The 12569-nt window shown below is 38.5% G+C and overlaps 1 protein-coding gene across 5 annotated transcripts in view; it reads left to right on the forward strand.

Annotated features, from left to right (window-relative positions):
- LOC111622116 (homeobox protein cut-like 1) overlaps window positions 1–12569 on the forward strand; it is a 193662-nt gene that overhangs the window by 105607 nt on the left and 75486 nt on the right. For all 5 annotated transcript variants that reach the window (XM_023364437.1, XM_023364442.1, XM_023364438.1 and 2 more), the window contains exon 4: window positions 11015–11152. In XM_023364437.1, coding sequence (XP_023220205.1) covers window positions 11015–11152 — 138 coding nt within the window. The remainder of the gene's footprint in view (window positions 1–11014; window positions 11153–12569) is intronic.

The following is a 12569-nucleotide window of genomic DNA, read 5'->3' on the forward strand; positions in this document are numbered from 1 at the left end:
TCGAGACAGCTGGCAGCAAATATTGCCGCTGTCTATCATGAATGTAATGTCGCCAGATCCATTGATTGGAGACGCCATCGGGGGCTCGCGAAGTGGGGATACCGACCTCACTTGGCTCTCGGGACGCCGTATATCGCCACCCATATCCGACCGAATTACGGAATTTCTACTCTCGAAATTAGTTCCCACGGACCGATTAACGTCCGCGACTTACGCGACTTTCTTTTCAGATTTGCGATTTATCGAGCGCGTCAGCCCAGCCGATTCTATTATAATTCATTTTATAGTCCAATGCAACCCTTTTATCGCCGGGTAATATAATAATACGAGGTATTGTGCTCCGGGTTCCCACAGAAGTCGAGCAAATCTTATCGCTACCGGTAGAAATAATTTGGCTGACAGCCGTTTGTATCGACTGTCGGTGACCGTAGTCTGTTTTTGGCCTTGTTTTTTCGCATTTCTAGTCACTTTTTCTATTAACGAGCGGCAGATATGCCACAGGTGCGCCGCAGACCACCTGTTGTCATTATCTCTCTCCCACTTGTAGGCGCCTATGATGCTCTGCAGTTCACCTGTCGATGAGAAGGACAATTATCGATTACGACGAATCTGTAGACGATACAAGTAAATCAGCGCCATTTTTACTTTCACTCATTCGAGCTGTTTGGAAACAAAACGACGCCGTCGGTTGGTCTTGGCGTTTTTATTTATTTATTTATTTCAAAGCACTCGCAAGAGGAGTTGTAAAATTTTTGTTTCTATTTCTTTCTCCATAGCAGAGAAAGATAATTTGATTTTTCATTTATATATTCAGTATATGAGCGAAAGAAATATGCGGAGGAAGCGGAATTTTTATTCTCTAAAAATGGACAGTAGTAGTAATTTTGAAGAAACGGACTCCTCGGAGATCGTAAAAATTTCACCAAACGCATCCGGCCTTCGACAAGCAAAAATAATCTGACGGAGCTAAAAAAAAATCGATTTTTAGAATCTTGTTGCGATGTACAAACGAACGAGAAGAACGGGCATTAATGACCAGTTAAATTTTATTACTGTCTAAGCAAGGTAATCGATAAGGCGAAAATGGGCGATATTAATTAGAAAAAGAGGTGAACCGATCGATAAAGTGAAGAGGCAACGGTTACTATAGCAATGCACGCGACGTGTGATGTCACGCCCGCGTGTGTCAGTATTTTTACGACTTTATCGACTGCACCCTCCCTACCAACTACCTGGTCTGCGTGACTCGTGACGGTTCACGCGAGCCCAAAACTCGCGGAGTCTTCGCGTGCATTATAGAGAGAGAGAGAGTTAGAAACAGGGACAGACAGACCTAAGCATTCATTGGAGTGGACCCCTCCTGTGCCACATGGCACCTGACCCGTTTCGCACGCAGATTCGGGTGGATGGCCTGTCCGTGATTTACTGCTCAGAATCGAGCGAGTGTTTACGATCGACCGACCAGTTAAACAACGCCTCACTCCCCAATCGCCGAACCAATCAATTCCCACAGAGCAGTCGTTTCATTGCTCGTCATAAACATTCCATTTACCAAATGACCGAAATAATGGCCACCAGCGGACGGCAAATGGAGAGTTGCGAAAGGTCACTCTGGTCACTTCTAATATAGGTAGGTGCGTTCTTACTCAACAGTAAAATATCGTCCCCCGTGGTGGTGTTTTTTTATTCCCCTTTCCTTCTGCCGCGTATTGAAAAGAGTAGGTTTTTGTGTTGTTTGGATGGCAGCTTGCCAACCGAGCTTAATGTTTTGTGGGATGTCAGTCGCCGACCACCCCATCTTAATAACCCTCGCGCGGTACTCCGACACGCCGAATATCATTATTACATCTGGGGATGTGCTGTGGAAATGTATCGCTGCACAACAAATATTGACAGCGTTCCAGACTCTGAAATAATTACTCTCCCACTCTGTCTCTCTTTGCACCTCCTCCCCTCTTCGACTTGATGTTCTTTCTTCTGAGAATCTTTTGCGTTTGTGGTTTGCGCGTTCGCATTTCGGGTTTTGTTTAACAAGTCCAATGACTTATCTGGCCAATTTTTAATTTTCTTATCCTGCCGTCTGCTCGATCGCTCAAATTATTTTCTTCCGCATCTCATTCTTCGTGCTGGAAACGTTCTTGTGGTTTTTAGCGCTCGCATTTCCGACTTGTGCTTAATGAATAAAAACATTTTCGGTCAGTTTCAGTTTTTTTTTTTTTTCTTTTTGCTAAGATTATTTTCTTGCTAACGTATTACCCGCACTCCTATTCTTTACCGAACTGTGAAGATGCTTATTTAATTTCGTTTAATGAGTGAGCTTAAGCATTTTCATGCAGTCGGGCAATATTTTAGAATAGTTTACGACGGTTACAAAAGGAGGATTATACCGTGTTGTTTGATAAAATAAGAGCAATAAGCCCACTACTTTCACTTCATTGTTTTATTGTCTAAACACGTGGAATGAGTTTTTTTCTGTCAAAAGAGATATATTGGTAACATCTTGTCGAGTTTCTATTATTGGTAAATGACTGTTTTGTTCATCAGCTTTACCAGGATAGAATCCAAACTTTGATGAATGCCTATACATTGTCTGAACGTTTTTAGTTTTAATTTTATCGCCGGGTTAAAGTAATGAAGAAAATATGGGTCGTGTTTAGTTAGTGTAAAATAAATAACTATAGTTTTTTCCACTAATTATTTTTTACGACTGAATATAATTACTTAATGTATGTATATATATATATAACATTATTAATATATTTTATTTCTTATAAAGTAAAAACGATGAATATAATAGAAAATGCGTCAAAAATGCAACTTGCTGAATTAATCAAGATGATAGAATAACAACAAAAACAAATCAAGCAACAAACAATATTAATGCGATCGCAGAAGTAATGTAAATTTGTTGTTATCCGTCATTCATTAAATTCTTTAACATTATCGATCCTTTTTATGAAAATCGAGACACGGATTAAGAACATAAAGATCATGTCCACATCAGTTTTCATCTAAGGATCCTTAATGCTACTACCGTAAATCCTTTTTATTGCGGGTCTCGAATCTTTGACCTTCTCCACTCGTGTTTTTTTCTTTCTCTTTTTCCGTGTTCTGCTCTTATTTTAACCAAAATGCAATTGTTTTAAGTGACTGCAAACGCCGTTCGGAATTTATAACGCGAAATGAAAGACAGTTCGAATTACATTATTTATAGAAAATTTAAATATTTTTCAAATTCGTTCTGTAATTAGATATATATTTGAAAATTCTAAAAATACAATTCGTCCGGATTGATTTTTGATTCACTAAATATAAATATCTTGTTATTTCTTTTCCTTTTTTTTTGAGGGGGGATAAATACTTTGGAAGATTTAGGTATGAAAACGGCGAGTGAAATGTGAAGCAATTGTTCTTTCTTTATGTATGCGAGAAAGAGATTTAATTGTATCCATCGCCGACCCTTAAACATAAAGGAAAAAAGATTAAAATTTGAAGTCTAACCTTAATTAAATGAACGAAATTTATTTCGGCCTCGTTTAATTAAGAGTTCAATCCGGACATAACCATTCTGTTCGGAAAAATAAAATATCCTAATTCCGAACAGTTGCGTTTTGCCACATAATTTGATTTATAAAAATGGACCCAAGGAGATACACTTATAGGCCTGGAGATTTCTCAACGAAATTCGATATTGGCTACAGTGTTTTATCTTCAATTTTTTATACCGGAGAAAATTTTCCGGCCATTCATGAGGATTGAATCCGGTAGTAGCATTGAGTGAATGCATTTAAGTGCATGTCTTTCACATAAATTTGCAGAAAAATCGCTTCTTTCTCCCTTCTTTTTTCTTTGTAATTTACAGATTGATCATCTTGTTTTTAAAATAACTGTACTTTAATTCCATTTTTGTCTCTGCATTATAGAAGCGTAACAATTAAATTTATCTTTTAAAACACCCGATTTCAGCAACTGGAATATGCTCCAGATTTTTTTTTCTACTTAGGTTTTTATTGGGAAACAAAACTAATAAACGTTTTAAAGTATTATTATATCACAGCTGTGTTTTATATAGATGTTATTGCAATAAATATGTTATAGTGTATTAAATCGTCACCAAAGTTTAATAATGTCGCGTCTAATACGATATTTTGATTTTATTTGTTCATAATAAATTTATATGGTTAAGTGTTTTTCGAATAATTATAAAGGGTTGGAAAAAACTTTTCGAAGGATAACACCGAAGACGAACCCAAACTGAACATTGAATGCGGCGGGGTATTATCTTTTTATCGTGCGATTAATATATAGGTACTGTACGTATACTCAGTTTAAGTGCATATACATACGTACACGCACTTAAGTCGCCATTATATAGACTACGGGGTGTAGAAACAATATATAGCTTCGTGTATTTCGCGATTACATTGTTTCTCATGGGATCACGATAAAAACACATAGTCTTCATCTTATGCCGATATAGAATACCGATTATGCTATACAATGCTTTTAAACTAATTTTAAATTTTTTATGAATCGCTATTGGCAAAACATATGATCCCGAAGTAACTTTAGAGCCCGACCTTAAGCAGGATCCATATCGTTTGGAAATTTGAAGGGGAAAAAAAAGAAGTTAATGTCGTTCGATTTCGAATTTAAATAATACATGACGAACAGTTTTTCGTTCTTTATTATTTAAAGAAAGGTGAAAAAACTGTTAAATAATACAGCTTGGTTCACGATAGCTGGTATGAGTTACGTTAACTTTATTCGCTACTATGGCTTCTAATAGTTCAATTAATACCAGGAAAATTAATTTAGAAAATGAAAATTTTTGGATAGAATTTTATTTTAAAGTATAATATTGCATAAACTGTATTTCGTGATTTTGAGGTATTTTATTCCGAATCAGGCTGAATCTTATCGTAAGATTGTAATGAAATACAGTGTACCATTAGATTATGTTGAAGTGAAACAATTTATCAACGATTATAATTTTTTTTTAAATTGAAAATCTTTTTCAAATTGTCAAGTACTATAAGAGAGGGAATCCGTTTTGATCGAACTGAAAAATCTTTCCATTAAAAGATATTAAAAATTAATGGAAGGAAAGTAGACCGCTTAGTCTACATTCGTTCTATTCAATAAGGAAAGAGATGGTTTCAAACATTTATAATTAGCGAGTATTTAAAAAAATGAGCTTTAGGCCTTTCCTGCATTATTTATTCTTTTATTTTTGTTTAGGCTTACATCACGCACATTTTTAAAACTTTCTTTAAATATGAATGAAACAGATTTATTTCATTTACTATAAAATTTGTGTAAATTAATGCATTAAATTTATACTCAATTGTCATTTTATGTTTGTCTCCATCGTTTCTTAGCGAATGCTTTCGTATTACAGTGTTATTTTCATAATAATAACTTATCTATAATTTTTGTAAATGTATTTTTCTCTATAATTCATTAGCATTGAAAACATTTTGAAGGAAAAACGATAAAATTATTTCAGTTGGGAAATTTTTCTATTTGCTTACTTTTTTTCGCATTTTTTAATTGCAAAATTAACAATAAGTTTTTAATTTATTATTGTTTTCTTCATTGTATCTTTAACGTATTATTTTACAACACTTTTCCTATTACTGTGACATTGAAAGGATTGTGAGAATGACGACTTCTGTCATCTATTCCATTAATCTGCCGTCATTCTTTCTCAGAAAAACCGAGAAGGTCACGTCGCTTCAGACTTTAATTAAGGCCTTATTATTGATCAGTTATGCTTTAAAAAATGGCGAGTCGCTGGCGTTTTTACAAATAAATTTACGGAAAAAATTCACATCTTTCTCTCAGGAAAAAAAAAGAAAAGAAAAAGAAAGAAAGACTTGAAAGTAAAAAGAAAAAATCAACAGAGTTTCTGGATGAAGGCGAAGCGAACCGATGGATTCAAATGTTTAACCAAGACGATTACACACTTTCGGTGAAAAGCGACAACTCCAAAAAGGTTTAGAGGAATGCCGAATTTCTGCAGCGACTAACAAAAACGTTTAAGGCGATTAAATGGCGTCGTTAATGTTCCTCTACGCCCGGGAGTCTCACCTGCGACAGTGGCTGGCAAAGAAGTCGGAGCCGTGTCGCCAATAATTACATTCGAGGTTTTGTCGGGACGAATACGGGGGACGAAGGGATAGTCAGTGCGAGGAAACAAAAGTTGTAGCGAGAAATATGCAGTCGTGAGAATTACAACCATCGCGAGCAATATTATAGACCCGGCAGCGACCTACCCTCGCAACAATGTAAAGCTGTTACGTACCTCTCCGTATGAGGAATGGTGCGCACGTGTTTTTAATTAAATGGATCCTCTGCATTCTTGCCTCTGCACATTCCGTCTCAAGTCGCCGAGGATATTGCAGTAAAGTAAAGAAACTATGTTATAGTGCAGTTTTAAACATTTGTTGTGCCGCTAGTCTTAAAAGAGGACTTTATGACACTTCGGTCGCAGATGGTTTTCGGCCGTCTTATTGGGACCGGTAAGAGTCGAGTCAGATCAGCTACGGGCGATTTAACACCAAAAGGACCCTTAGGGGTGGGTGGGAAAAAAGGGGCAATACCAGGACGATGGTTAATGAAATTCTGTAAGCCATGCACATGACAATATAATTCCTCATTTTTCCGACTGAGCTCTTTTAAACGGAATGAAAAACTGTGCAACGGTGCAGAAACATCGAGTTACCAGTTAACGGAAATTTGGAAAACGTGTTTGTCTGTCAACCTCAACTTAGACAATGAAGGTGCGATACCTGGCGAATTGGATAGTCGCTTCTAATTCGGTCGTTTTAAACATGCGACTACAATCTGAGAAGTCGTAATTACTAAAAAGTAGTCGGGACAACCGTATTGTGAAAGATATAGATGCTCGGTGTTTCCATGCATACTTCTTAATAAGACAGACTTAAAAAACATCCGTTCTTAAACCAGCTCTCGTCTTCCAGATGTTTTTTTTTTCTAATGTAAATCGGCCGACAATGTGGACATTTAGGTGAAGGTTAGGCGAGAGAATTCCTTCTGTGCCGTAGTATAACGTTTGCTTACTAATCAACCATCTACACACTAATGTGGTGCAACGCGACCACATCAAAGAAGAGTGTCCGCGAGGTTTAGTGCAATTTCGTGATTCGTTCCCCCCACCCTTTATTGTCCTGTGTGTAGCGTATTGTAGGTGGAACATGTCAGGTGTTGCCCCGGGCTGATAGTAACAATAGGCTGCTCACTACCGACTTTTACCTGGGGCCAAGTCGTTATGAAAACCTGATGTATTGGGTAAACGTGGAGACGGCTTGTTTTAATCATACTTGCTCCTCTCGCTCCGACGTCGGGGACGGTTAGAAGAAGAAAGAATAAAAAAACTGCGGCGTTCTGGTAATTAGAACACAACGGGCCAAACAGACCCAATCCCCAGGGCAGAATTAGAGAACATTAGCTCTAGTATCGGGCAGTGTGTCAGAGATATTTCCCTCGAGGTGGTCGCTTTTATTGATCGAACTACCGATGGCCGTCTACAATGATTGGGAGTCGGCAAGTCTTCCTTTCCCCTCCGCCACCACGAAAAAAAATACTCTCTCCCGTTTTGTGTGCGGCCTCATTGCAAATCATTCTGACATCTAAAGCGGGGGAGATGGAGTGCGGCCGGGTATATAGCCTAAAACAATTTAAACAGGTTTAACCAAACACTTCTGCCCAGCGCTAGCCACCTCTTAGTCCTTCGTTTTAATAAATGCGTTCTTATCTGCCTTGGCTGCCTTTAACTGGCTTTGCAACGCACTATCTGTCAATCATCGTCGTTCCTTTCGCTTTCACTAGAAATTCCTTTTCAACGCACGAGGTCAACCGATTTCGTTTCAAGCGAACCAGAAGGGAAGACCTACTTTTCCCATTCTTCGCGATGTGTGACGTTATACCTACAAACCCACTATCAATCGACGGCGGAAAAGAGGGGGAATTCGTCAACATCCGTCATTTGTAGATAAAAGATAAATAATAAATCTCTTTATAAAAGTTTTTCATTATTCTCTTCTGAATAATCACGTGCCAGATTCTACTTCCGTAGCATTAAACCGAGGAAAATGTCTACTTGCGAATGAGAAGTATTTTGGCTCTAGTAGTAGTAGCCTGCTATAAAACGAGTCTGAAGCAGTACATTTGTTTTACCTGCTGCCATGCCAACCTGACTTAGACAGAACTAAAATTGTCATTAGTGATTCACTGGAACCCTCCTTCTTTTCTCCCGTTCTCAGCTTTGTGCCAGCAGCTCTCCAATTTGGCTATGCTCAATCATTTGGCAGCGAGAGAATACTGCAACTCTCTACTACAGCTGATACTAGTGGAGTGTGGATGAAATATGGGACTGTCAGCCCCCTTTCCTGTTCTCTGCCGCTGCCTCATTTTCATTCGAAGTTCCCTTGTAGCATTTAGGCGCCTGTTGCTTAGTGGAATTCCAAACTCTTCTTTTCGCACTAGCCTTGTCAGTTTTACTTCATTCTATCTTTCAGACCTTTCTGTCCGCTATTGGTGATAGACTAATTTCACTAACCCTTCTATAATGGAACTTTCCATCAATTATTCAGTGAAATTGCTGCGCACGTTGCTAAAATTGGACTCTATAATTGGTAATTAGAAAGATACTAGATTAACACCTCCCTTTTTTTCTCCTTTTGCTCGACTTGGTCGAATCGAGTTTTTCTATCTCTTTTTTCTACGATTTGCCTTCAGGGAACGTAGAAGTTGAAGGAAGTTGCATGTTTCAATTAGCTCACTGATAATTTATTTCTACTCGTATAAGGAAATAACAGGAGATTTCCCAGGTCTTGACACCTGCAGCTATCGTCTTGATGACAAATGGTTAGTTGGTGGTGGACGAGTTCGTGTCCAACACCTGCTGCGACATGTTATGGGACGGATAAATCGCCATTAACGGATGGGTTATTCACCTCCATTAGTAAAGTTACAATGCATTTTGATTCGGTGGCCGGATTATCGCGTTTTCTTACTGGGACCGAGGGAGGGGAGAACAGAACGAGCTAAACCCCATTAGTAAAACGTAAATAATAATAACAATAATAAAAGGAACAATAATAAAAAATATGGCCAAGCAATAAATTGAACCTTCCTATTTACGGAGTAAAACAAATTGGATCACGTGACTGACACAACGTGGAACTTTTACTCTCCGTTGGAAAATGGGTCCGACGGATGAGATAGTAAAGCTCACAGAAAGAGAAAGGGTGTGGATGTTAAAATTCACCCATTGTGCACCTGTGTACGGATGGACTAACAGGGTCATTCGGTTGAGCAAATCTGTGCTTTTTTTCGTAGTCTAGTAAGCAGTGAAATCATCGTAGATAATTCTCTGCATCTAACTAACTATAAACCGCACATGACGTTTAAATCCGCTCTGCTCATTCCTAAGTCTCATCATTGCTGCGGGTATTTGCAATTTGCCTCGGGCTGGATGCTTAACTTGTACAGGTAACGGTGATGGTTTTTTTTATCTTGTTTCATAGCGGAAGTTCCCCTCTCCTCTCGCTTTTGTTTAAAAAGCATTTTAAACTGTTGAACAATGCAGTGGTTTATCATACATTAACTTTTCTTCGTCGTCGTCTCTGAATTCCTTTTACTGTTCCGACAATCCACAAGCATTTACTGTATAAGTTTAATGTCGGTAATTTAAATAGTTAGTAATGTATTGATATCTTAAATTTTCTATGATTTAGTAAGCGGAGGTTGTTATAAATTGCCATTTAATTAGTTTTATTGTAATTGAAAATAACCGTCCTCTAGTGGGAAGTTCGTAGGATCCGTTGTTGGAAAGTAAAAAAATGTAAAACTTCCCGTTGGGACAGAGTGGAGGCGCGTGTACCCAATTTGCTTCTGCGATGTTGCACCGCTAAAAGGTTAGGTATCTACAGCTTATCGGCGTTAATTCTCCAACTAACCACTCTAGCAATTCCCAGTAGCGAGCGGTTATCTGCCGCACAGACAAATTACTCCACTTTGAATCGGAAACCCGGTTGCTCCGTCTAGTGGATCTTGTGGGAACTAATAACGGGGGTTTTTTAACCGGGGAAGTGGCGATGTCCGACCCCTTCCCTCGGTCGATTCCAGGGGGGCGAAAGGAGCGGAGGAATCGAGTCGCTGTTTAAACGCGGTGCGGGAGGCACATAACAAAACAATGGCCTCCTAGTGGATGGCCCTGCCCCATCTTTTCATCTCCGGCGGACGGCGACACGAACGGGGGAGTGGGGGCACTGCAGATTGAAGCACCATCATTTGTCACATGTGCGAGCGCCATCTTGTGGGATTTGCCGTCGGTGGCTGGGTAATTGAAAGTGGCGTCGGTGGTGTGCAGTGCGAGGCGAGCCTCGGGCGGGTGAGTGCGCCATGCCATCACCACCGGAGACCGACCGTGCGCTGGGATTCATCACCGTGTTGCTGGGGGTGATGTACATACTACACAATAACTATGGATTTTGCCCGGCTTTCTCTCTAAAATGACAAGCATCTGATGCTTGTAAGTATGTCTTTTTTTTTAGTTTTTATTGGCATTCGCAATTTGATAGGTGAACTCGAGATTTTCTTCCGAAAATAAGCTTGGATGTTAGCTAAATAAAACAATTTTTGACGATTTCTTTTTGTTTCTCTCCTCTTCTCTCACATTTTTCAATTTTTCGAAAAAATATATTCTAGATCATCATTCTCAATAATTAAAAGGAAAAAAATCTACAAAGTCAACCCGCAAATGACTGCTTCTATTCGTAATTGTTTCTGCTTGTCACGTGCGATATAATACAGATGTGATAAGTGATATTTCACTAATTTTGATTTACTTAATCGCTGTCTCTTATTGAAAAAACAGAAATCGCTTCTCGAATCATCTTCCTTTATTTTCGATTCACTCTCAAATCGGTATAATGTATTTAATGATCGGAATGTTAAAAAAGTTTTATTCTTTTTTATCTTACAGACCCCGTGCCCAGTTTGGAGCACTGTCTTTCCATCCAGCAGCGAGCTATGCGAACTCAAGACTTAGAGATAGAGAACCGACAACTGCGAGAAACATTAAAAGATTACAATCAAGAATTTAAGGAGGTCAAAAATCAAGGTAAATATTTTATTATCTGTAATTATCATTTAGAAAAAATATTTTTATAATTCTTAATGAAATATATATATATATAACCGTGTAACCGGCTGGGATTTGTTGGAAAAGCGATTAAACGCCACAATGTTATTGATAAAAAGGAAGATATGCACCTGCTGCCTTACACGCTTTTTTTTTCTCGGCGGTTGGCGGCCGGATAAAAAATTCGCATCGACACAACCAATGACACCTCTCTCCGTATCAATAGGCGCACTTAAAAATCCTCATCCCCCTAACACGGCGTCCTCCACTATTGGGAAGGACAGAGCCTGAAGGCGACCACTTCAGCCTCTGGAATCAATAACGTTCGCTCCTGTCAACTGAATATTGACACCGGACAATCTTCAAGCGGGACTTGATGGAGTACTCCACTTCTCCTCACGTTCTCAATATTAGGTCGACGCTCCAATAGCGTCAACAGCCACTTCACCTCAGCTCTCGCATCCCAACATCGGACGAAGACGACGAGCGATTCCCACTTGCAGCTAATCAAGCTTCTCTTTTGAAGCTCGACTGTCGACTCGTACGTGACCTCACCAATACATATCGGTCTATTGAATAGACGCCTTTAATGCGATACGATTATTGAGATTTCCGATTTTTCTTACTGACAAAGAAAGCTTCCAACATCTTGATAAAAGTTGTCTAGGAAAATCGTGTGATTTAAAGGAAATGTTTAGATGATAAGCGGCCGAAATGAAAAGATCGTGGGTGGTTAAATTAGCCTCGAATTCAATATTATGTATTTCGGAAGAGGCGAGTCGAGCACCAGCGAATGAATCATCACGATGAATTCAAGTCTAATGAATGGATCAATCAAACTGTTTACTCGGTTACAATCAAAGGGACCATCGTCGATACATTTGATAAATTTAGGAATTTTATATTATTTATTTTTAACATAAATCCCGGAAATGATAGGATTTAACTATATTCTTTTAATAGACATTGTGTAATGTTTATGGAGAAAGTTGCGCCGTTAAAAAATAATAATAATAAAATAAAAATTCGCTTCGGTTTGTTGATAAGAATGAAATACGCTTTTAAACCGAACTATATTGACAATACACGATTGAGAGTGAAGGGGAAAAAAAGAATGTTGCACGAAAGGTCGTTTCCGTTACCATTTTTCCGAAAGTACAATCTGGGATGATGAAATTGAAAGGGGGTCAAAGGAATCGAGTTGGTCGAGATTCCTTTGTTTTTGGTACAGCGTCGTGTATGGGAATGTGCGAACAATTTGTTTTAATTACGAATTAACATAATTATTAATTATTGTTGCTATCCTGATGCGTGATTGATCACAACACGATCTTAAAATTCTAAATTAGATTTCATTCTAGTTTATAGGAAGCCGGTTAAAAACCTGTTATCAATT

This window comes from Centruroides sculpturatus, unplaced genomic scaffold (genome assembly GCF_000671375.1).
Source record: "Centruroides sculpturatus isolate CEXI.00-Female unplaced genomic scaffold, Cexi_2.0 scaffold308, whole genome shotgun sequence".
Lineage (NCBI taxonomy): Eukaryota > Metazoa > Arthropoda > Arachnida > Scorpiones > Buthidae > Centruroides > Centruroides sculpturatus.